The 26,863-nt window shown below is 42.3% G+C and overlaps 1 protein-coding gene across 7 annotated transcripts in view; it reads right to left on the bottom strand.

Annotated features, from left to right (window-relative positions):
- The window catches only part of BRD3 (bromodomain containing 3), a 54,067-nt gene that overhangs the window by 26,625 nt on the left and 579 nt on the right, over positions 1-26,863 (bottom strand). Inside the window, exons 1-6 of one of the 7 annotated variants that reach the window (XM_069069230.1) lie at positions 26,106-26,257; positions 21,476-21,598; positions 5,678-5,992; positions 4,165-4,302; positions 3,450-3,597; positions 1,318-1,532 (exon numbers count right to left, since the gene is read on the bottom strand). In XM_069069230.1, coding sequence (XP_068925331.1) covers positions 1,318-1,532; positions 3,450-3,597; positions 4,165-4,302; positions 5,678-5,878 — 702 coding nt within the window. In that variant the 5' untranslated portion in view covers positions 5,879-5,992; positions 21,476-21,598; positions 26,106-26,257. Of the gene's footprint in view, positions 1-1,317; positions 1,533-3,449; positions 3,598-4,164; positions 4,303-5,677; positions 5,993-21,475; positions 21,644-26,026; positions 26,258-26,863 lie in introns of those variants that run through there. The other 6 variants (XM_069069233.1, XM_069069231.1, XM_069069232.1 and 3 more) reach the window with 6 other exon arrangements.

Here is a 26,863-nt window from a genome sequence, read left to right as displayed (position 1 = left end):
AATTTTAGTATATTAATTATAAGGCTAAAAGGTGGCTGCCTTCTCCTTCTACAGGATAAAGCATGACAACTATTTCTTTCGTTGCTTAAACAGATTGGTGTTTACTTTGGACTTCTGAACATCAGTGGGTAAAATAGATGACCAGAAGGATAACCATCGTATAACTGAGTATTTCCTGACTATATCTCCAGTTAGCCTGAAAGTTCTATGGTAAGCATCTCTCTAATACCTCAGTAAGCTTCCCAAGGCCAGTGATTTCCTTCTGCTTCTTCAGAGCCCCTATAACATTTGGCACCATGCCAGCACATTCGTTTTGGCTGGAACCAGATAGTTTTATCAAATTGTAAGCCAGGTACAACTAGGGATTAATAAATGGGTGCTGAATTGAGTTGCATTATCACTACAATAAATTATAAGAATATTGATGATGACTAGGAGGAGGAGATATATTCACCTTTCCATAGTGCCTTACAGTTTATAAGGTATTATCCTGTCATAACAACCCCATGAGGGACATAGCCCATGTATTATTGTTATTACTATTAGCAAAGTGGTGTAGGAGAGAAACGATGTTAGATTTGGAGTCAACAGCCATGGGCTTGAGTCCTGGAGCTCATACTCAGTAACAGGGTAGCTTCTGGCCAAGGCATTTCAATTCTGAGGGTCAGTTACCTCAACTGTAAAAGGGAATATAATAATACTTGCAGCTATGATAGTATGGTTAGAGAGCTGACCAAGAAGTAAAAAAGACCTAGTTTTGGTGCCAACTCCACCCTATACTGGTTCTGTAACCGTCACAAAGGCATTTAGCCTCTCAGCACCCTGGCCAGTTCTATAAGAATTCTCTATGTTGCAAAGAAGGAAATTTCCTCACCAGGAGTTCCCTAAATAAATGAAATCACAGGTCAGGTCCAAAATAATTCTTCAGGCTGTTGTGCCTCATCCCCATTGATATGACATTCCATAACTCACAAGTGTGGGGGAAGGGCTGGCAAACAGGTTCATGCCAGAGGAAATTTTAATGAATTGATCATATCTGCAAGTCTGAATTAATCAATCCTCCTACCTTGGCAGGAGATACTGATATCAATGACATATATTTTCAGGCAGAGAGAAAAAAATAGACAATATTAGCAACACATGGGACATCACCCAAGGCATTCAAGTCTGTAGTCAGATACTGAGTGAGCATGGCAATTCTCCCCTGCCGAGCCTGGCCACCTTCAAATGCCTACAGGGTGCAGCACTGTGGAATCTACTCAAGATCTATCCGAAACCTACTGCCTGGGGACTTGGAAAGGATTAGCTTTTGCTTACCTTCACTACAGGTGGTGTTGGTGGAACCACAGGCATGATGGGAGTGGTAGGAGGAGGTGGGGCCACAGTAGGAGGGACCGTGACAGATGGGACATTTGCAGTGATGGTTGGCACTGGAGTTGCTGCAATCACTGGCGTCTGGGAGACAGCGGGAGGGACATTCTGAAAGGGAGTCGGTGGGGAAACAGAGGACACGGCTGCCGCTTGCTGTGCTCCTTGAAAGTAAGATGAAGAAAAGTAAATATATCTGATATCTGCTCTCCTCCCACAACCAAATCAAATTAGGAACCAAGCTGAACTTGCTCATTTAAAACCTGATGTGCTCTGTGAAGCTTCCCAGGTCACTCTAAGCAGAAGTAAACTGTCCCCTCCTCTGAATTTTTAGAACATTCTTGCCCGCACTGCTCACGCGGCCTTTATGCACTGCCTTTTATCGAAATTACTGTGCTCTTTTGTTTCCTCCAAGTCTGTCAGCTCACAGAGAGAAGGACAGTCTTACACTCCAACCAACGCAGTATCTTTCTGCGTGCGTAAGGTGCTCAATGATGACACGCCAAGCAAATGAGTGAGCATGGTTATAAACTCCACAATAGATTAGGAGGAGCGAATTCTCTGTACTTCTTTTCAATGAAATCATTAGTTTATGCACATCCTAAGCTGGTGAACCCTTCCATGACCTGGAGGGCAGTGGCACAAACTCTCACCAAGCAGGGCTCTCTTCTCAGTGCCAATTTGCTTGGTGGGTATCTCAGTTCATAAATCACTCAAGGACACTGAGGCTCATCTGGTTAACATAGCTTCTGCCCTTCCTCCCTCTTCCCTTCAACCTTGCTGGCCAGGAGAGGATGACTGAGGAGAGGGAGTACCTTTCTCTTCTAACACCAAAATTCAGGATATAGGTTTTGGGGTTTTTTAAGTGCTTTACAGGTAGCAAAACCATTTGTATAAAATGTCATGTGATCCTCACAACAACTCTGTGAGGTGGGTCCTCTTACTATTCCTCTTTTCAGATGAAGAAACTGAGGCTTAGAGAAGCTGACTTGCCCATGATCCACACAGCTATTAAGAATCATAGGATTGGGGCGGCCAGGTAGCACAGCGAGTAAGAGCATTGGCTCCAGTGTTGAGAAGACCTGGAGATCGAAGCCTGGGCTCAGACACTTAGCACCCACCCAGAAACACCTGGCCATGTAACCTTGAGCAAGTTACTTAACCCCCATTGCTTAGGGGCGGCCAGGTGGCTCAGCGAGTAAGAGCACGGGCTCCAGTGTCAGGATGACCTGGATCAAATCCGGGCTCAGATACTCAGCACAACACCCAGAAATAACTGGCTGTGTAACCTTGAGCAAGTTACTTAACCCCGATTGCTTAAAAAAAAAAAAAAAGAATCATAGGATTAAGACCCAGGTCTTCCTAACTCCAAGTCTAACATTCTTTCAACCATACCAGCAGTTCTCCAAGTGTGGTCCTGGGGCTCCTGGGAGTCTCCGAGACCCTTTCAGAGGGTCTGCAAGGTCAAAACCATGTTCATGATAATACTAACACACTGCAATTTCTATACAATAAATATTGATAGATATAACCCACAAAAACAAAAATTCTTGTTGGTGGGGTATTCCTTAATTTTTAAACATAAAGGAATTCTAACACTAAAAAATTTTAGAATCACTGCACTGTGTCATGCAGTGGCACCGCTCACATATCCCCCTCTCTTCCTCCCCCAGGGCCCTGGGGGATGGTGTATTCCATTCATCAAAATACCTGTAAAAAAAAGAACATATCCCCATATGAGAGGAAAGCCTGAATCACTAAGATTAGTTTACAGAACAAACTCATTCATACATTCATTTCTTTTCATTCACTATTTTCCAGATATAAACAGGGCACTGTGCTGGGTGCCATGATGTTTTTGCTGATGGTATGTATATAGAGGATTTTGCTTGTTCTGCAGCAGCCATGATCTATTCTACAAAGAGGTAGCACGAGGCCAAAAAAAACATTAAAAAAAATAAGTTCATTATCATCATGAGGCTACTTTGAGAACAGTACAGTATGTTCATTTCTTTGTCTCAACCTTAGAAGCAAAAAAAAAAAGCCAGGTGTTATCAACTCCACATCCCACAGTTACCTACCTGCACTCTGTGCTCCCGCTGCTGGTTTTCGACCTTTGCCCTTAGGAGCTGGTGGTAATAATTCCACTTCCTCTTGGGGCATCTGGGCTACCTTCTGCAGAAAAATTTTCTCTAGGGCTTGGGCCATGAGGACTATATCATCTGTGGGCTGGAGAAACAGAACAAGGCCTAGCATTAGTGACTGGAAGGAGGACCAGTGCTGAAATACTACTACTTTTGAAAACTAGAATCTGGTGGGTTCAGATGAGTGGAAAAACTAGGGTAATGGGGTTCAAGTGGCACTGGAAACACAAAACAGCAAGAGTCCAAACAGACCAAGGGAGAGTATGCTTCGATTCCAGCCAAAAGCACCATGGCGCATCCAGAGCAACCCAGAGGGGGTGACTGTAAGGAGGGGATGATGCTACCTATTACCAGATCAGGTCCTGAAGAGCTAGAATTAAAGGCATTATTCTCTGATCTGGGCTCTGACTCACTAGCAACATTGGGATATATCATTTTACCCAAACATTTGCTCTTTCCACACCAAAAAAGCTTCAGACCAAGAAATCGGAGCAGAATAAAGCAATGTGGTTACCCCTAAGTGGTATTTCATGTCATTTCAAGAGGACACTTTGGAAGGGTAAATTATCCTTCATCAAAAGATAAAAGCCAAAGGTTTGGTATTCCTCACACAGTGCTGCCACTTAAAAAAAGGGGGGGGGCAGTCTTTTACCTTGTTATAAATATAACAATTTGTAAACATTGTGTTGAAATCCTGCATACATTCACTCGCACTCCAATAATAATTGTTTTCCAGTCTCTTCTTAATAGTCCCCATGTCCATTGGATTTTTAATTATTTTATGATAATCCTGTAGGAGAGATTTTAAAGGTGTCAGTCCTTTATAAGCACTTTTAACAATGTAAAGTCCATTGTGCTCTCTCTTTTGGTAGTTTACTGGTCTCCAACACAAGAAGGTATCCAAGAACTTTTGTGATTCACATCACTAGGTAGATCAAGTCTAGATTAAGGCAGAGATTTTGAGTAAACTAAGGGAAGATGGAAACATCTGTCCACTTCTCCTATCTCTAGCTACTATGCTAAAGAGGTCTGAAAACTCCTGACTTCAGGGAAGAGGTTTCATGCTGTTTTTTATCCCTACACAGAAAAAAGAAGCTTTCTTTGGTCACAGGTGAGGCAAAGGCAGGGAGCCTGTTAAAAAAAAAAAAAACCAACCTGGGGCAGCTAGTGGCCCAGTGAATAGAGCACCAGCCTGGGAGTCAGGAAGACCTGAGTTCAAATTTGGCCTCAGACACTTAACACTTACTAGGTGTGTGGCCTTGGGCAAGTCACTTAAGCCCAACTTCCCTGCTTTTCCCCCTCCAAAAAGCAAAACACACACAAAAAAAAAAACACAAAAAAAACCCATCAAGACTGGGGAGACAGGCTGTGCCTTTTCACAAAATGAACCCTAAGTGCCAGAAGAAGATACCTCTCATGGTATACGATAAAATCAGAAATAGTATGCAGATTTGCAAATACCCCTATCTAAGGGAGTCTTAATGCTCAGCTGTTAATGGATGCTAAGAGTTAAAGCCTCAGGAGTTGATCAAAATGAAATATGAAACAAAGCACCTTCTACAAGAAGATGAAGTCATATCACTTCAATATTTCTAGCACCTGCACTTTCTTTGGTGTGAGTATTCCCTCCACTGACAAAGACTGTGATCCTTCTATACATTTCATATGTGGTTTTAGAGTTTCTATGGCCCACAAAATTCTTCAGGACAATTCTCAGAGCCACAGGCAAACTCTAAGGCCAAGTGTTTCCATTGCTGGGATCCTTTCTAGTTCCGCAGGACATGCCAGAGCCTACAGAGCCACAAAGATGGCCCTTGAAAACCCACGGTCACCTCCACACCACAGTGAGGCATCAGAAGGCTTTAGGGGAGGGGGAATATTAGCTGGCCTTTACATTCAAGGCTTTATATAGTTTCCTTATCTCATCTGATGTACACCCTGACCCTGTGAGACAGGTAGAGCATGGATTTATCATTCCCATTTTAAAAGTGAGGAAATGGATAAATGAGATGACTTTCCCCTAGGATCACACACAGCTATTAAGAGCTGGGCCTTGAACCCACTTCTAATGATTGCAGATGTAGCTGGCAACAGGAGGGCTCTGGAAGATGTAGGTGGCTAGGCATCTATATCAAAACTCAAAGCATAAAGAAGAGCATACTCACAGGTAAATTCAATTTAATTGCATCTACTGGTTGATAGAAGGGCCAAGCAAACTGGTGCTTCCACAAAGTTTTCACCACAACGTTCTGCATGTACTGCAGCTGGTTGGTCTTCCTCCCAGGCTTGTTGGGGTTGGTGACTTCTGGGGGGGGAGGGTTCACAGGGCCCTGAGGAGCCGGAATCGCTGATGTTACCGTCGACATTGTCTGAAGTCTCTATCTCACTTACTGTCACAGCAGCAGCTAGGAGATTCTCTTTCTTTCTTTATGCTCCCCGAATAGGATTGACATCCCATTTCCAGGGCCCAACCATGCAACCTGTATCAATAGGAAGAAGGACAAAGAAACTAACTGAAGACACTGAATGCTAACATCTCTAAAGACTTCAGGAGGCTGTGCCACTATTCTCCATGTGATCTGAGAGTGGAGAGTAAGCATGTCCATTCAAGGGCCTGACTCTGTCAATTCACTCATAGGACAGGTTAGTGGGGGGAGGGGTGTACACCCACATACACACAAAAAAATCCCAGCCTCCTGGCAACTTTGTTACCTTAGAGCACATTCCAGTCACCATTTGTCTGTAAAGTTTGGTGTTTTTTTTCAACCCTCATCTGTCATGTGGCAAGCTCTCTCAAAAGATGGCATAAAAAGAAAGTTAGGAGTGCAAAGACATACAAGTGTTTATGAAAGATAAACTATTCCCAGGTCATGTGTCTCACTGATATTGAGAGAGAGAGTGAAAATGCAATAATAGCATTAAGGTGATTAGGTAGCAGGTGGCAGAAAAGCATTCTGGGAGATATTGTTACCTGGTGCATTCTAACTAATGCTCACTGAGACACCAAGCTACCTACTTGTTGGAAGATGATTGGTTTCCACTGAAATCTAAACCTTTCTTGATTGTAGCAATTTAAAAAAATGTTTACAGGTAGAAAATTAAAAAATTGATCTACATAGTCAATGAAATATAGGCAGAGCTATAGTAGAAATATAGATATTCACAGTACTACACAGGCAACTGACTAGCTGAGCTTCACCTCCCTTATATACTGGGATTCTAATGTAACCACGAGAACCAAGGAGAAGGGGTTTGTGATGGTAAAGAGATTGTGACATGAGTGATCACTCAGCCAATCAGACTTTAGGAAAGGAATCCACCCAGAGAGAGGCTTAGAGAAGGCAGAAGGCCTGATGCCTGTTCATCCTGTCGATCTTGGTTCCGTATCTTTTGCACTGATAATTTTTCATTTCTTAAATGAAAATTTGAACATCCATATGAGCCCATGGATGTACATGGCCCTTGAGTATCTATATTTCTATGAACAATGCCATCATATCCTGAAAACATAGGGGGCCTGATAAAGGCCTGGGTGCTCTTCCACAGGACAAAGCCAACTGACTAATTCAAGCAGGATTGGAGGGAAAAACAAAACTAGCCAGCCAGTTCCCAAATGTTGGTTGCAGGGTTGGGAAACTGGCTCCCTGGAGGGCAAGGAATCTCATAGCTTGCTTCTGGCCTAGAGCCTGGAGCCATCTCTGTGGGGGGCTGGGAAAGAAATAGGGGCAGCTATTCTAAGGAGTCCCTCTGGACTGTCTTTACTCATGTGGCCAATGGACATGACTCTAAACTTAGACTTTGTCTCTCCATTGCTCCCATGCAGGTTCACCTACACTGAGTTTCAACTTTGAAGGTTTTCCATCTCTTGTTTGAATGAATATTTTAAAAGATGACCACATACCATTGTCCTATCTGCAAGTTCACTTTCTTCTCCCCACACCACTCAAAGAACTTATCGTAAAAATACTGGACCAGACACATTTCTTCCATTTCTGGGAAATTCTATTAAGAAAACCTGTTTCATTCACCATCAACTTTCAAGTCAAAGGGTAGACTCATTAGTAATCTGCTCTATTACATGGACAGTCAGTAAACTTGGTTAAAATCTAAGCAAAATAACCTTTTACCTCTTTCATATTTTTCAAGGAACTTTCAATTCTAATCATTCCAAGAAAGTTTAGTAGAATTAGAAGAAAAATCTTCTCTGAGGTAAATTCCTCATTTTCCCAAATCTTAAGACTTATTACATAACTTCTGTTTTATCTATAACACAACCTCTTCCACTCAAATCCTCCCCTCTCCCCATCTTCAAAAGCACACATAAGAGAAAATTATACATGTCCATGTAAATATGTTAAGTTAAGCAAGGACTAAGTTTGGGTTTGCTATGTATAGAGATTAGATAAATATTAAGCAACAGAAACATTTTGTTGGTTCAATGTCCAGAGTGTCTGAGTTGGTTCCAGTAGTCATAGACTGATTTCATGACTCTCTGGGTCCTTGCTTCATTTCAAACAAAAGGTACTGCAAAAAGTCCCCCTGATTCTGAAATGAACAAAAACCAGTGAGTCTGCCTGGCACATTCACCCCCTAGTGGACTGGGCTGATGTAGCTAATTGCCCTCTGCCTGGTTTACTTCTTTAAAATTAAGGAAACATAAATCTTCATTCAGAAATTTTGTCCTCTTCTGGATAGGCACTGATTTTCCAAGCTTTGTAACAGGCCACAAATCTCTGGACCTATAGACATCCCCTAATTTGAGGACTGGGAAGCAGACAAAAGGGAACTAAATTCTCTGGTTGCAAGGTCATCAGTGGGAAGAAGAAAACCGCTTTATTATTTGTTGTAATAACAACAACTCCTCACATTTCTGTAGCACTTCAGGTCCTGGGATCTAGAACTAAACCCCATCCCCTGCCCCCCAGTCTTACAGATGAGGAAACAGAAACCCAGAAAGGTGAAGCATCTCTTCCAAAGTCACATGGGCAGTAGGGAGCAAAGTAAAGATGGAAACCCAGGGTGTCTGACTCCAAATCTAAGGCTCTTCATTATACCACATTTATAAAGTATTTTCTTCACAGCAACCATAAGTATTCTTATCTTCAAATGAGGAAAGTGAGGCTCTTCAAGTATTTTTTGTTTCTTTTGTTTTGCCCTGTGGCACCCAATTTGTTTATAACAATAGTCAGGTCTCTAGATTCCAAGGCCAACATTTCTTCCCCTATCTACCACTCCCACATACACTGTCCCCTCCTCAGCTCCAGTAAACCATCTATTTCCACACCCTCCTGCCAGTATCTCCTACAGTTTTGGTTGTTTTTTTTTAAATAGGGTCAATTCAGATTGAAGAGAACACAGAGTGGCCCACCTCCCAACAGTTTCCTTCGTAGGGAATTATTGCCAGAGTTACCCCTGAGATGAATTTTCTACCATCACCAATTCCAATCTTTCCTCCAGGTTGACAATGGCTAAGTATTTCTACAGATGCTTAGTATGACAGTTGGATACTGAAACTCCTCCTGTGGCCTTGGCTATTCCAGGGAGTCAGCTTCCCTGAAACTTGCTGGTCAGAGGAGAGAGGTGTGAATACCCCTGGTCTCTTCCCTAGACTTCAGGCTAAAAGATTTGGAAAATACAAACCCTAGGTGGGCTGATCAGTCAAGAGAAAAGGGAACAGCACAGAGATTTGCAACTTAACTAAATGCCAATCGAGGGAGGGTGAGGGAATGGATGGATTGTGTGCCACAGCCAGGTGTAACCACCCCTAAGGGAAACAACCCACTTACTTGGGTGCCTGGAGGTTAAAACAAGAGTGTCAAACTAAAAGAAGAAAGGAGGTAAAGAGTAAGGAAGGGAAGAAAGAAAGTGAAAGTCTTCTGAGGCAAGTGTATTCTGTAATCTGCAATCATTATTCATGGGGCTCTCCCCTCAAGGAAGGGAAACTTAAATAAGAACTGGGATCTAGTTATAGAAACCTATAGAGTCAGAGAGGCCACAGCTTTCCCCAAAGGACAATTCTGGATCTTGGGAAACCAAAGAGCTCCCACAACCAAGACCTGTAGCTTTCGCTTTTCTTTTCTCACTTCCTCCCAAATTAACAATATTGGCTCTACCCATCAAAACACAGACCAGACCTTCTTTCTACTCAGCCTACCATGTGGCCCGAAGAGTCCTCTCTAGAAAGAGAAGAGAAATGACCAGAAACAATCTGACTTGGCCTCCTAGTCCTAAGTCTCCCATTCTCCATGCTGCCTTGGGTCAATCATTTAATGTCCTTTAACATCAGCTTCTCCTTCCATGTGATACCTCTCACCATACCTCATGATGGCTCTAAAAGTGAAGTGTTAGTCCTCACAGTTTGCATGCAAATCATAGAACTCTTGGGTAGGACAGGGCTGTAAGCCATTTTTGTCCATCTCCCTCTCTCTAGAGAGCCCTTCAACACACTTGTTATTTTGGGAGGGTGATGGGGGGTGGGCCCACTGTACAGTCTACACCAGGTAGTCATAATTACCCAAATCAGTATTCAAGACTCATTGATGAGGCCTGTGAAGGAAAACCAGGGCCCTAAAATTAAGAGGTATCCTTGACTTCCACCAAAGAGTAGAAATTAAAGAGTAGCTGCTTCTCTTCATATGGGTTTGATTAAAGATATGTTGCAAATAGGACAAAGGGGAGAAAAAAGCCCTCTTTGACCTTTGCCAAACACAAACAAACAAAAACTACAACATACTTTCTATCAATGACACAAAAGAACAGATGTGTGCAAAGTAATTGAAGTCTGACTTCCTGTTAATCCAAGAAATTCGGGCCCCAGAGTAGAGCTTCAGGCTCAATGGGAGGCCAGAGGAGGGGGAAGTACAGGAATGGAGTGCAAGTCTAACAGGAAGATTCAACTACAGACACACTCCATGCTTCTTTGCTGATTTTGCCGCTGTTGTTCAATCCACCTTTGAAGCCTGGGAGAGCAGGACTGTTCTCAGAAAAAAAAATTGCCAGGGACAGACAGAATGCATTGAAGCATTTCAGTTTTGTGTTGTACATTTGCCAGAAACGGACGCAATGCTAGCTCATACAAGTTAGTGTGTGTTTCAAAAATAATGTTTATCATGGAATTAACCCAACATCAACTCCTCTGGGACTATCCAGGGTCTTATTACATGCTCAGGACATGCAACATTCAGGGTGTGCTTGTGAGGAGAGAGTTGTAACAAAATCCACAAGTAAGACACAAAAGCTATCTTTGTCACTGGCACACACCTGCACTGCCAGGGACAGATGCCCAGGTGCCCAGATCCCCTCACCACCACCTCCTAGTCCCTCCCTGGTAAGATCTAATGGAAGAGAGCAGCTCTCATGAGTATCCAAGCACTAAATACCCAAAATATTGTTTTTAATCCTCTTGGTTTCTCCTATATTGCCAAAATGACCAAAGGAAACACTGGACAATTTCACCAAGCCAAATGGAGGGAAATATTTGGAGGAGGGGAGGAAATGAGAGCAGGCTTTTGGGAGTAAGGGAAAAAATTCCTGGGAACAAGGGATAGGATTTTAAAGTCGAAAGGAACCTTTTATAAAAGACATACAACTTAAACCCTCATTTTGCTGAAGTCCAGAAAGGGGCGGTGACATGCACAATCAAGTAACAAGGTAGTTAAGTGGCAGACTTGGGGTTCCAACCAAGGCCTTTTGACTCCAATTCAGTGCTCTTGAAACAAAGTCCAGAAGGTTTTCTAGGGCTTTTATATATTCACAAGACTTCATAACAATGGATCATAAAAGTAGTAACATGGGGCATATCCAGAGGTGATGGCTAAACCCACTAAGCCTCTCCAGGGAAATAAAAATCAATTCCAATCCTTACTAGTTGAGTAAAGGGTTATAACAACCAATTATGTTCCAATTTATATTATATTTATTTGTGTGCATGCCTTAAACTCCCCCACTAGACTGCAAGCCCTTCAAGAACAGGTAATTTGTTTTATCTGTATCATCTCCTCTAGCCACTAGTATAGGGCATTCCACATAGTAGGCACGTCACAAAAGTTAGCTGAAAAAAGTGAACGGCCAGCTGGTTCTACAGACCAATAGCCCCAATCTAATTCATCAGAGGGTTAATTATGGTGACAGTCTTAAAAGCTGGTCATTTTTATACTAGACTGGTGAATGAGAGTGGGGACAATTTAAAAGCCAGGAAGCAAAGGCTATGGACAATGATGCTACCATTGTCCCAGTACACAACAGAGTCAGCTTTTCAAAAGATATCGATCGATCCAGGCTGAAGGGATCCTCCCAATCAACGGGCAGATTCATACTTTCCCCTTCCCTTAGTTTAATGCTAACAAGTACTAACCCATCAAATGGACCCACCAGGTCAGGAGCTGCCATTTAAAAAAAAAATTAAGTCTTTCTCACTCTACACCAGAAGTTAGTTACTTTGCTGGCAATCCCTTTGAAAGTAGAGTTCTTGGGAGTAAAACAGATAAAGATAATTTTTAAAAAATCATATAAATCCATATGCTTTTGAGTTAAATTGACACAGAGGAAGTTACTGCCTCTAAATACAGTGACAGAGCAGACCAGGAGAGAAAAACTGAATGAGGCATACATTGTACATTCCTGCAGCCTAACAAAAGCAATCTACCACAGGACAGAACCCCCAATAGGACAACACCAGTCATTTGTCATCAGTGTCTTCCACTGGTCAAGGGGGTAGGGGTGGGGGTGGGAGGGGAATGGATTCCTGAGTAGGCAGAAAAGAGGCAAAGAAAAAGGAACCTGAAAACAGTACTGGTGTTTCCAAACAAAATTAAGATCTTAGTTGACTTCAAACCACTTCACACCTTCCTCCCTCAAAGACCATGGCACATTTAACAAGTACCTATTGGGTGACTCTGATCATTTCTTGACCTATCCAGGGATGCCTTTTAGCAATACAAATTATAAGCTGGGAAAAAACCTCACTTAGAGTTGATTTGCAACAAGACCACAAAGGCAATGAACACATTTGAAATTCAAGCCTTGGCTACTTGTGGTCATTAAGATTATGCTGTGTTTTCTCATAAATTCAATGCTACTTTGCCAGAATGCCGCTCAGTTTTACTTTGCTTCCCATCTGTTTGTGTGGGTCAGCCAAGCTGTGCTTGCTGCTACAGTCTTTTCCAAAGGTGACTCTGGTGGGCAACACAAAGCCTCTTACCTGTATGTGGAATACAGCTGGTGAAAACCACCAGTTATTATAGGGTACCTTGCTCTTATTATAATATTATTATAAGAATATTATAATTACTATGGATTTGGACTCTTGCAATAGCCTAATTGGTCTCTGTGCCTCCAGTCTCTCCTCTCTCTAATCTATCCCTTACACAGCTTCCAAAGTGATTTTGCTAAAGCACAGATCTGACCATGTCACTACCCTGCTCAATAAACTCCAATGGCTCCCTCTTACATCTAGCATCAAATAAAATGTCCTCTGTTTTACATTTTAAAATCCTTAACAACTTGATTACTTCCTATCTTTCCAGCCTTATTATACATTCCTTCCACTCAGGTACTCTATACACACAAACTGGCCTGCTGGCTATTTCTCACATGTAACATTCTATTTTCCTGTCTTCATGTCTTTGCACTGGCATCCCTCTTAACCTTCCTCTTAAAATCCCTAGCTTCCTTCCAAGCACAGATCAAACACCACTTCCTAGTTGAGGCCTCTCCTGATCTCTCTTCTTCCCAGCTGCTAGCTGTTGGTGCCTCCCTGCCTCACCCACCTACCCAAATATCTTGTATATATTGTGTTTCTATTCTATGTCTAAATGTTGTTTCTCCCTCATAGCATATAAGCTTCTCAAGGACTGTTTCATTCTTGTCTCTGCATTCCCTGTATAGTGCCTTGCACACAGTAGGTACTTAATAAATGCTTGATTGATTAGGTGAGGAATGAAGCCTAGAGAAATAGTTACCAGTCCAAGGTGACAGAGACAGCACATAGTAGTACTGAGTTTTGAACTCATGGATTTGACTCCTAATCCAACATTCCTCTTGGACCACTCTGCTCCTCCCATGGGGAAGGAATGTAAAACAAGAACTATTTATTCTCATTTACAGATGAGGAAACTGAAGATCTGGGAAGTTAAGTGATTTGCCCAGAGTTAGACGACTTCACAGCTAAGAATCGGGGCTGGGATTCTAGACTACAAAGATCCCCTGACTCCAAATTCAACACTCTTTCCAATGAATGGGGAAAGTTGGGAAAACTGTGCTAGATGATACACACATCCTCAATCAAAAATAAGAGACAGAAACACAAATTGCAGAGATGTGGGATGCTTCCAAAATTCTTGGAGAGGACTCAGAACAGTCTTCAGGACCAATTGCTCAGTTGGCCTGATTTGGGGGAAAAACACTAGAATTAAAGTCCACACAACTGGGCTCTATTCCTAGCCATGCTACTTACTACCTATGTGACAACGGACAAGTTTTTCAACAAGTAAGGACTCTATTTTCTCAAGTATAAATGTCTGAAATGAGGAATGTGGACTAGATGATATCTAAGGTCCTTCTAGCTTTAAATCTTGTGGTCCCAAGATCCTTTCCCAGTGAAGGATTTTCTCTTTGCTCCTTTTTCGAATAAGGAGGGAAGAAAGGGGGCTCCATAATAGCAGGATTCTCCTGACTGAGTCTGGCAGCAGGAGGAGCCCCTCTACTCTATCCAGTCACAGCTAGAGGAAGCTTGGTCTCCTGGAGACGCTCTCCAATAAGAGGAGCTGTGTTGCACGGGGGGAGGCGGAGGGAGCCAGACTAAGAGCTAGTATCTAAAGAAATCTGGTAGGGTGGGGGTTGAATGCCTGGCCCTAGAGCTGCCAGGAAAAAATCCCCTACCCTTACAGCTACCAGAAACAAAACAACAAAACAAGGAATCCCCCAAATCAAGAGCTTATCCTCCAGTCACAAAACAGCCTTAGTAGCTTTTTTCCCTTTACCCTCAAAGGAATGAGCCTCTTTTGGTACCTCTGGTCTTTTCCTTTCAGGCTTCACTATTTAGAGCAAGCCTAGGTGTGGAAAAAGAGGTTTTGAACTGGTTGCTCGGCATTTCCCATTCATTATAGTCAACACAGCAGTTTTAAGCCCATTAGGACTGGAAACCATTTTCTGTGATGGGAGCCTAAAGGTTTTTTGGTACATATAATGTAGTACCAATTAATTTTCCTACTTAAACCTCTCATAGTAAAGGAGCATTTAAAAATCTGTTCCCCAAGCTGTCAGCTGTATGGCATTCACCACACAACACACCCCAGCAACCACTTTATTCCAAAAGCTATTTATTGCAGAGACAAAAATCTTATTGAAATAAAATAGGACAAGCCTCCCATTCACTCATGTGGCTTTGTGTTCTGAATGTTTGCACAACAGCAGAGTAGTCTTACTCAGCAGATACTGCAGTCTCTAGTTCTGTTTGTAAAACTATCTAAATTGACCCCAAATGCAGGTTTTAAAGTCTCTTCCCATTCAGAGTAATTCATATATCACTGAGACTTTACCACTTCCCTTACACACGGTATATTTAAAAGTATCTGTAAATAAGTTCATCTTAATTTTAAAATATGTGTCTATACAACCTTAATTACCACTAACAAAAAAACAAATATGCAAAATAAGGACTAGAACTAGAACCTTACAGAAAATCCATAGAATAGGAAATTAATAGAAAACAAACAAGCAAGGAACACATTTGCTCTGTGCCCCTTTCCAACTCTGCCCGAGGTCCCTCTTTTAGATTTTGCTTTCCCTTTTTAAAAGTATAGGAGTAGTCAACGAAACACCAAATATGAAGCTGGGCAAAAGAGGCAATGTGAACAGGTAATGTGTATCTGGGACAAGATGATCTGAAGATTGCTGAAAAATGAAACTCTGCAACAAGCCACAAAAGACGGAATTGATGGTATGACGGAAAATCCAGAAATTAGATAAGTGGGAGCAGGACCTTGAGAAACTGGCAAGTTGTAAAGTTGGGTTCCAAGAACCAAATCATCTGAGATAAAACATACATTGAGATGCTAAAAAGTTCATTGAATCAAAAACTACATACTGAAGATGCCCTTATGCCATAAACTTGAGCAAACTCTTGATTTTATCAGCTGAGTTTATAGATGGATTTTTTGGAACAAGAAGTTTCTTCCCTTAGGTGGAACCTCATCAAAGTATCTATGAAATGGGCAGTGTGGAATGGTAGAAAGAGCACTGAACTGGGAATTAATTAGGATACCTGGACTCCATTTCTGTCACCGTCTCCAAATGAGTGACCCTAGGCCTTGGTTTCCTGTCAAATAAGAGTCTACTGATACATAGTCCCTTTCAACTATGTGCTCTACGTTTTAATATGTTCTACATTCTGCTACCCTCCTACTAGTTTAAACCACATTTAAACCACTATGATAACATATATTCTAAGGTCCCTTCTTGCTTTAACATCCTATGATTCCAAGAGCAATTTTTCTTGACCACTTGATAACTCTTTGGGAGTATGACAGGCACCCTGCACAAGGAACTGGGGATGGAGGAAATGGATTTCATTCAAGTGTCTTTCAACCTGCAAACCTGGGCATTTAACCACATGACAGACTCAAACACCATAAATGAAGTATAACTCATCCAAAAGCAGAAAAATAGCTAAAAGATGACTGACTTGGGGAAAATGAGAAATGGAAACTTTAGGGCTTGTGCATTTTTACTGGCATTGAAAAACATTGAGCCAAAAGCCCACCCTTTGGCTCATTTGGTTGCAAGAGGACACACTGAAAATTAGAGCTTCATTTTTAGAGACAGATTCTGCCATTTGTAGAATTAGTGCCATACCACATCCTACTAAATAGTTCTACAAGCCTTCACTCCATGTAATAAATTCTCCCAGGGAATAAAGCACCATGGCATTAAAGGGCTCTCTCTTTCACTTGTACCTTATGGATAGATCCTTTCTACTACCTACTACCAGCATCAGTACCAAACCCATGTGTAATGCTTTCAAGTTTATAAAAGCACTTTTAAATACATTACCTCATTCATCTCTACCATTAACCACTCCATGAAGGAAGAGGAGCTGATATTATCATGCTCATTTTTCAGATAAGGACACTGAGAGAAGGAGTGATTCACTCCCCTAAGGTCAACACAGCTTGTAGGCAGCAGAACCAGAACTTGGGACCAGGTCTTCTGACTCTAAGGCCAGGGTTTTGCCCACCTTGATGCCCTACTGCTTGACAACACCACCACTGTTATAGGTCTACTGAGCTGTTTACACTGTTCTAAGCTGTTCATAAACAGGGGTTAAGTTTATCATTCCCCATTTGAAAGGTGGGGAAACTAGGACCAGGCATGCGCTAAGGGACACTAAATTGAAGTTATCACAACAACTATTTAATAATTACTGAAAGTCCATGATGTGCTAGGTGAAACCCAGAGCACATTCATAGAATACGCTCTGGCCTGCTAAGGAGCTGCCATTCTAAGTCACATGAAACTGGATCCAAAGAAGGCAAATCCTTGCTCCTGAGAGAGTCTTGGTGCCTGGCCCCTGTGACGGACTGAGACAACTGTTTCCTGAATGAAATAAACCAGTGCATTCCAATGGAATGCAGGCAATCATCATGCAATGAGATGCATCTGGGAGTAAAAGCCACTGGCCCAAGGCAGGCCCCAAGCACAACCCCCCCCCACACACACACACACACACATTTCCCTCCCTTGGGGGACTTCTCTGCCAGAGCTCAGGCCTCTAAAATCTTGGCTCTTCCTTCACAGTCCCCCTTCCCTGCAGCTTCAGCATACACACAGTTAGCTAAGTAAAGAGACTAATTTACCACAACCCAAGGAAATCTTGGGGCATATAAAGTCTAGACAAAGGGAATTAAAAATTCAGTTAAAAAAATTTTTTTTCACTAAAACCTCCTTTCTTTATTCCAGCTTGGGACAGGTTAACACATAAATTAGGCCCTTATAGTAAATCTAGAGGTCTGCTCCCAAATTCCCCTACTTTTAAGCCCCAGCCTCTATAAAGAGCTCATAGCTCTTCAATTCATGCAAAAGTAACATCATCATGGCAGATGCTTCTATAACAATTCATGATTTGCAAGACAATTTGGATACATTATTTCATTTGATCCTCACAATAACCCTTTGAGGTAAGCAGTAGAGGTATTATTATTCTCATTTTACAAATGAGGAAACTGAGGTTAAGAAAGAGCTTAAGTACCTTAGTTGGCCATGGTCATACAGCTGAAAACAAGATTTGAGCCCAAGTTTCTCTTAGTGAAAAATCCAGCCGTCTTTATACTATACCAACACTACCTCTCCAAGAACTAAGGCCTTTTTTTTTTCTTTTGGTTGGGCTCCAAGTTTACGACTGAGTTCCAGGTTAAAATTACCCTCCTTAATGTTTCCTCACACCACACCACCCCCACCCTCCATCCCCATTCAGGAATTTCTTTGAATTGTGTTCAGAATTTCACTGAACCAGACTCCCAGTATCCTGGGCACCCAGATCCTGAGATGATGCTGGTTTTAGCCCTTGATGGCCAAATGGGAACACTTATTCATTGACCCTTGCTTTAAAGTTTCCTCATGCTTTCTCAATCCCGTTTTTCTAAAAGTTTCATGTTTCTCCAGAAACCCTTCACTTTCTGGTTTTTTCAACTAATTTCCTCCTCCTTTTAGAGAGACCCAGATTATTGGATTTAGTTCCTTTTCTACTTCTTCCCTTTGCAGGAATGGAGGGATGGGGGATGGGGGTGGGGAGGAAGTAGGCTACTACTGACCAATAGCCTACATAAAGATAAAAAAAGGGTGGGAGGTATGCTAACCATAGGTGTTCCTCTTTAAGGATTTTACTTTTTTTTTTTTTAATGAAGAGAATGGTTTAAACTAAGCGCTTCCATTTTTTTTTCCAAGTATGCACCATCCATCAGGTCATTGAATAAAAAAAATTCATAGTTGGAAGGCATAGAATGATAGAACTAAATGGGATTTCAGAAAATAAAGGAAATTAGAGCAGAGAATATATGAGTTGGAAGAGCCTTAGAGATTACTGAAGTGATCTTGCACAAAAATATTAATTGGTAAACAAATCATTTGCATGCAGCTTTCTCCACCCCAGCCACAATCATCCACCTTATAAGAGGAGAAGACCCAGTCATTTGCAATTAAAGACTCTCACAGGAAGAAGCCACACTCTGAACAAATACTTTGGTTAAAAAAAAAAAGTATTTCTTTTTTTCTTTTTGGAGGGCAATTGGGGTTAAGTGACTTGCCCAAGGCCCCATGGCTAGTTTTTGTGTTAAGTGTCTGAGGCCACATTTGAACTCAGGTCCCTCTGACTCCAGGGCTGGAGCTCTATTCACTGCACCACCTAGCCGCCCCCAAGTACAAGTGTTTCTAAAACTGTCAAAATTCCTACTCTCCAAGACAGTGGCAAAAGTGACTGTCAAAGAGATCCAACTTAATTTATTTAGAGGCCTGAGAATGGGACAAAGAAAATAAAAATTTTCTGGTGGAATTATGTGAAAAGGACCTGGAGAATGCCTAACTTGTCTCCTTAGTGATGAAGGCAGCGATAATTCAGGAGAAAATTGTGGCTTACGGACTGATTACAAACTAAAAGCTCTTTATGCCATGATTTGCTTCAGACTCACAGAATTAAAGATTCCTTGGCAATGATTTGATCTAACACTTTCTCTGTATTGACAATAATGGAATGTGTAAGACCCTTGAGAATAGGGACTGTTTCATTTTTTTGTCTTCATATCCTGAACACTTAGCATAGTACCTTGAACCTAGGAGGTGCTTAATAAATGCTCAATGATTGACTGATTAGATTACAGACAGGGGACAGGGGACCCACAGTAGGTAAGTAACTTGCTTGATATAAATTTTATCTGCATTAGCTTTCATCCAAGCGGATTTAACAATGGACATAATGAAAGAATCTTAGCCTATACCCCTCCCACTACTTGGATATCAAGGAATGTATACTAGGAAGACTCTCGTAAGTACCTGGCTGAGGTCTCATCCCCCTATGTGGCTGTGTGCATGCCAGAGGTAGTGGGTAAAGAGTACTGGGTTTGGAGTCAAAGGAAGGTACCTGAGTTTGAATCCCTGCTCTTCTATTTACTACCTGTGTGACCTTGGGCAAGTCACTTAAGTTCTCTAGACCTCAGTTTCCTCTTCTGTAAAATGAATCAGTTGGACTAGATGACCTCTAAGTTTCCATCCAGCTCTAGAGCCTATGAAATTTATGTTATAATCAGATCCAATCATACTAAAAAGAGCAGGAAAAGCAACTTGCAAAGAGTAGTAAAAGTGACTTCCAAAGCACTAACTAATCCAGCTTATTGTGGGGTTGGAAAATTAGTTCCAAGTTCACAAAGAAACAAAAAACTCCCTAATGGAATTATATACAGATGACCCATTCTATTTAGAATGAAGTTGTCAACCCAAAAGCAACAGAGATCTAGCGTGAGCCACACACATCCACAACCGCTATGGCTATAAAATGGAACATCCCCATTTTGGGGGTGGGGGTGGAGTAAGTGGCAAAGAACCTCAAATCTAGGACTCCCCAAAGAGAGACTACCTCTGTGTGGATCTCTAGTCCAGAATGGCACCCAGCTTTGTTTTATCTCTTAGTTTCTCTGAAACAACCTCCCATTCCAAATGACAAGTTTTAATTCATGTCCTCCTCAGACTCTGGTAACAACCAAAAAAGGATAAAGCAACAACACAATGTAACAGCAGAATATGTTGCATTTTAATCCAAGCCAGCCCCAGGAAATAGCCCCACACATTTCAGTCTGGAAAAACATATTTGCATTTTTTTTAAATGGTCATGGAAAGAGTCCAAATCCCAGTAGAAACACACAGAATAGAAACATTTGTGTATGTCAAGTACAGCTGAAGACAACAGCTCCAGCAAATATTTCCATAACTCCTAATGGGATGACTGCATGAAATTTACATTAGAGCTACTCTTTAAAGTAATAACTTGGGAGTGCTCATCAAACTGCAAAAAGTTTGGAAGTAGACAATTTGGATGATTCAATTTCTCTCTCAATTGAAGCCTTTATTAGATTCCACTATGGTTCCCCCCCTCACTAAACCAGATACTCTTTCTATTGGGAGACTTAAATGTGTCTATTTCCCATACAGTAAAAGTGTTTCCTTTCCCTCCCTCCACCTGAAAAGCTTAGATTCCTAGACAGAAACTGGGTTTTGATGCAACAGATAATTTAGAATCATTCAGAAAACTGAGGAACAGAATAATCATAAAGGTCAAAAAGACAGGGCTTTATGCCATTTTCTTAAAGGATTTCAAAATTTCCAGGAGGCAATGTCCCTTGATAACTATGGAATATTGTTGCCACCTGATTATACAAGAGATGCACCTACCAGGCTAAATGTCTTACATGGTTATTTAAATTGTGTATTATTATTTCAAAAAGCATAATGTTTCCATTTGCATGACTTTTCACTCTGGACTAAGAGCTCCTGGCAAGTAGTTATGTCTTATACTTCAATGGTACTCCCAGCATTCATAGCCCAGGGCTGAATATCCAGTAGGAACTTAAATTAATTTTCTTTGTTCATTTTTTGTTAGTTTTCTTTAATTTTAAAATAACTGTAAATTTTCTTTCATTTAATTTATTTAATTGTTGATGAGTTACAAAGTAGTAAACTCTGACATATTTTTGTGCTTTCTTAAAGTTACAATTTGCATATTGGTAGCTTTGCCTCTAATATTTTCAGATTACACTTATCAATTTCTAAATACCCTACAAATGTTTCACCCCAGATTAGCATTTAAAAGACATCAAAACCCCAAATAAACTGCTATTAAAAAAAGTTTCCCCCACCCTCTGCCATCCAATTTCATTTCAAGTTTTATATTTTACCCAGTACTCAGAGAATCTGCCACTTACTGGATCTCCAACACACTTCATCAACTTCTGTCCACCAATATTTTCAGTGGCCTTCAAGGGGGCAAAAGGCATTCTCTGAGGTGCACCTTTTTCCAGGGTCTGACCCCATGTTATAGTTGAGCACTAAAAACAAAGTAAAGCAGAAAACCAAATCTAGAGAGCTGGTTGCTAAAAAAAAAAAATAAATAAAAATAAAAAAAAGTTGGTTTTACAAAGATACAACAAACTAGTACCATAAATTGAAGCAATAGATAACATGATTTCTACCCACTTACACTTTTCCCCACCAAAGATTCCCTTTCCTCTCAGGGTTATAACTTGGAGGGGCTGGCAGAATTAACAGGAACAAAAGATTTAAGAGTTTAAACCAAGTGACATTTTCCCACACTTTCTACCCCATCCCATCCTTTATTCCTTCTGAAAGATGGTTTTCAACTGTCTGATAGGAAACAACAGGAATATATGTGTTCTACACTGGTGCATGCTGGCATCTAAGGATGTATTTTAGAAAATCAAATGGAAAGAGATGTTTAGGTCACTGTGTTTATTCTAGAACAACTGTGGGAGATACCAGATTACACTGCAGCATAGGGCATAAAACCAAATCAATTCTTCTTAGTAAAAACTTGACCCAAATACGTAAAACACAAGAATGTTGCTAGGATTCCTGTTTTATCTTTCTGTACCCAGTGCTGCCTTGGCTGGGGAGGAGAGGCAGTCAAGAAACAATACAAGTGATCTTTATGCTGTCATATCAAGCCTCCCAAAGGAGCTAGGGCATAGAAAAGCATCCATGGAAATTACCCACATGTTCCTATAGCACTCACCCTCTTAAGGTCCAGAAAAAAAATTTCTCATTCATCCCACTCATTTTCAATCAATCAACAAGTATTTATTAAGTGCCTACCAGGCACTAGGTTCTGGGTAGGGATGTAAGTACAAAGACTGAAACAATTTCTACTCACAAGGAGTTCACAATCTACTATGGGAGACAAGCACATATATAAGTATATACAACATAAATATAAATTAACACAAATAAATACAAAGTAGTTAAATACAAGGTGGTTTAGGAGGGAGGTTACTAGCAGTAGTTTTAAAAGTATTTTTTTTTAAATAATGGTTTTAGTGAGGATAGTTTAAAGGAGTTCACCCCCTCCCCTTTGTGATTCCCACCTCACATACCCATTGAGGGCATATGCCTCATTCTTTTCCCTGCCCTCTCCTAAAAAACAAAAAAGATTTCACCTAATGGACCATGGTTTTTCTTGCTCTGGAATCCATATCAGGGTCACAAAACCCACAAGGTTTCTGAGTTCATCATAATATATTTTTAAGAATAAATAAAAATTGCAAACTTATAAGTCAAAGAAAGGGGCAGAAAGGATTGGTGCCCACTAACTGATCAATATTGAAGATTCAATCATTTCATGTGTTCTCGAAAGCAGCAAATGGATAGTGGTCATAATTTGGTTCACTGACTGTCATAGCTGCATCTATGAAATCAGAATTTGTATCCATATATAAATAGACACAATACATACATGTATGTATATGTATATATAACACACATATATATGTACATTTTACATATATTTAAGTGAACATAAATCCTGCTGGGAATGGATCTTAAAAGTAGCACAATTCTTTCCAACATGAACCTTGGTGTACAAGTGATATAAAAGTCAGATGTTTTCATTAGAATTAATCTGGTCATTAAGTTATCTCAATTTTTAAAGATGTGCTTAATCAATAATTATACTTATAGGATCTTAGCTTAGCTTCCATAAACAGAGTAAACGAAACATCTAAGATCACAAACTGAAAATGTTATGCCTCTTATTATGGTCCAACTATTTATTTTCACTGGACTCCTTCACTAACTGGCATTATGAGGAGTCACCCAGTGTCTTGGGTTATTACAGAATTTTCCTCACTATTGAAGTGAAAGGGCTAGAACTATTTATTTACTGAAAAATTAGAGGGCATTCTGAGAGTCTAGGATGGTCAGTTTCACTTTTTTCTTTTCCTCTGGGAGTTTCACTTTCTGTTATTCAGGCTTTAGTGGGTTTCAGGGAGAGAACAGAATGTTTACTAATACTGAAACTTATTTACAAGTTTGTTTCCTAAGCATGTGCAAGCGGATTTCAAAGTAGCATTCACATTTCAAAGGTTACTTTTTAATACATGAAAAACCTTGAAATCTATACTCCATCTAAGACTGAGTCTTGTTACCACAACTTCAGCAAGACATTTTTAAGTTACTAAGAATCTAGAAAAACCTTTAAAAAAAAAAAAACCCAACTATGCAAATGCAATTTGGTTTCAACATTATCAATAAAGTCAGAAAATGATCCTGATGTCCCTATGACACTATGTACCCTATTATTTCACCATCTGAAATTACTGGGCCACATCAGGTTCTGAAGGCAGCCGTGCTAATCGGTCACTTTATTTGTAAACACGATGCTTCACTGCTTCAGTATCAACTAGGTCCAACAGGTCATACTTCTGAGCTCAAAATGTAATGGTGTTAAGTACTAGGTAGATATTGAACAAATAATTGTTGATTGATTGAGTGAGTGGTACCTCCATTAAAAGGAAAATACTTTTGAGGGGAAAGTATTCAAAAACAACAGTCCCAGACAGACATTTTTCTTGGAAATTTCTTAAAGGATGGGGAGATTGACCAAAGGTTCTCTTATCTTTGTTTAAATTTATCCTATGAAAATCTCTCATTTGTTTTGGATACCTGGCCTAGCACCTGGCTCATTCACACAAGAATCACCCCCCATTCTAACTTTGCCAGCATGCTAGGGGATGGTGGTGATGACAGGTTAGGGCACTTCGAAACAGAAGGCTTTTAGTCAAAAATTTAGCATCCCATTGAAATGATAAACTACAACAGAAGCCTTTGTGACCCATTATTTAAAGGTCCCTAAAAGTGTGAGTTAACAAGATGGACCATTATAGCTGCTCTAGAGTAGCTATGGCCCATCAAATCAATGATCCATAGATTATAAGCACCCCATTCACTTTCAATGCCTTCTTCCTTCCAAATCAATGGCATCTAGGAGAAAGAGGCAAATCCCAGGCTGGCAGTTACCATCATCCCTTCTCCTTGAAAACTTTACAAAGAGAAAGGAAATCATGCCTTCTGCTGGAGTCTCATTTCAATTCCTCATGAACACAAGTAGGGGAAAAAAGAACAGTCTCCTTTGCCAAGTGGGAGCAAGAGGGGATTTTGAAATGAATATTCATTCTCATGTGAGTTGGGAGAGTCACCCTTGTAAGCCTCACTTTGGCACAATCTTGGAAGATGCCATCGTGAACGCAGGGTGAGAAAGAAAAGAGAAACCCGTAACACACTCCACAAGACCCAAGTACCCTCGACTTAAATTTGCTTAAACACACTGTTCAGTTTGGGTTTAAATTTGAGCTTCAGTTCCTTTCTGGGGCCCAAAAATTCACTTCTCTCTCTCTCTCCCCGCCCCTGACCACGGAACTTTGGGAGAAAAGGCCAAAGAAACCGATCGGAAGGAAGCCCACCTGGAGCCCGCCTCGGGAGCGCCTTGAAGAGCGGGTAACCCAGGCCAGGACGAGCCGCCCTCCCGCCTGCCTTGCTTGCCCCCGCCCCGCGCCCCCTCCCCGGGTCTTAGTTCCCGAGCGTTTAACACTCTTCCCCAGTGCCCCGGTTCCAGCCCCCCTTTCACCCAGCCACAACTCAAACTGGACGGAGCCGGGAGGGACGGCCGAAGAGAGCGGAGAGCGGAGAGAGGGAGGGAGGAGGCGAAGGAGGGAAAGGCGGAGGGTGGGGGCGGCTTTTTCCAGCCGGGAAACTCGCCGCGGATCGAAACTGAAGAGCCATTTGCTCGCAGGAGCCTCGGGAGAGCCGCCAAGGCAGTGTCCGGCTGGAGAGATCTCGCCTCTGGGGCAGCTGGGGAGGGTGCCTCGGCTCACCTTTCCCTTCTCCCCCTAATTCTCCCCCTTCAAAAGATGGCGGGCACAGGGAGGAAAAAAATTCCCTTCCGTGAGCGAGCGATGGACGAGGCTGGTTCTGTGCGGCCGGCTAGGGCTCCCCGCGCTCCAGCCCTGCCAGCTCCCAGGTCGGGAGTGGGGGCTCCTGGGGTACAGGGAGGGCAGCTGGCGGCCGGAGGGGGGGGCAGATCGAGGAGGGGGCAAGAAGGCGCCCCGGGAGGCGGCGGGGGAAGGGGAGGGGGCGACCAAGGAGGCGAGCGATTGCGATGCAGCCGTCCTCCGGGGCTCCTCCTTGGGCGCCCCGATCCGGAGGAGAGGAGGGGAGGTGGAAAACACACACACAACATACACACATACACACACAAAGACACACACACACACACACACATATACACAACCCCAGCCAGCTACAGTGTCCTCGGTTCCCCAAGCTGGCTTTGTTACATTGTTGCAATGCACAAAGGCTGCAGAACCCAGGCAGCGTTTTACTCTTTCCACCAGGCACTGGCCTTTCTGAACAGGCTTCTCCTTCGCCCCCACCTCGCCCCCCCGCCTTAGCCCCCCAAAACACACCCTGCCAGAAAAGACGGATTGGAGATAGCAATGCAACCGCAGCACCAAACGAATATAAGGGTAAGATTAAATAGATTACTTTGCCCCGGCAGCTTCAGCAACGTTTGCCTTATAGTCCCTCCGGTTGCTCTTCTTTTTATCCTCGGCAAGGCAGCATAATAGATGCGCTAGAGCTATGTAGGGCTCATGCGCTATCGCGCATGGCCTGGCGGGAGTCGTAGTTTGGAGCCGGACCCCGCGCAGGGGCAGCCAAAGGGAGGCCGAGACCCGTCAAACTACATGTCCCAGTTGAGCCGGCGCCGCCTTTTTCTCTCCCCCGCCCTCCCTCCTCCTTCCCCCACCCCGCCCCCCCTTCTCGCGACTAGGGGGAAAGAGGGGAACAGTAGGGGGGTTACCCCCAGGTCAGCGAGCGAATCGGGCATTTAAGCTGGCCCCTGGCCTCCGGCCTTTGGCAAGTGGACTAGGGCTGGGAGACTGGGGGGTGGGATGCTGGAGGCAGCCGTGGCGGTGGGCCCTGGGGGAACCAACTAAAGGAGAGGATCGCGCCTTGAGAAAATCCCGGCTTCCCTTTGGTGTTCTCCCTTCCCTGGTTCTCCTAAGGTAAAATGAGCCTGGGACCCCTTCCAAAGTGTTAGTACAAATCTGGAGTCGAGGAACTTGTCGCCATCCCTCCGCGGCCCCCAACCCTAAGCCCAAGCCCTGTTCTGGTTCCTACAGACATTGCTCGAAGGGGTTAGGGTGGAGAGAGGCGGCCAGCGGCCCGTGTGTGTTTGTGTGCGTGCGTGCGTGCGTGTGTGTGTGTGTGTGTGTGTGTGTGTGTGTGAGAGAGAGAGAGAG

Source organism: Petaurus breviceps, unplaced genomic scaffold (genome assembly GCF_028583685.1).
Source record: "Petaurus breviceps papuanus isolate PSGF00001 unplaced genomic scaffold, PetGlider_PUasm1.0 90779, whole genome shotgun sequence".
Taxonomy (NCBI): Eukaryota; Metazoa; Chordata; class Mammalia; order Diprotodontia; family Petauridae; genus Petaurus; species Petaurus breviceps.
This window is presented reverse-complemented; position numbering and strand designations above follow the sequence as displayed.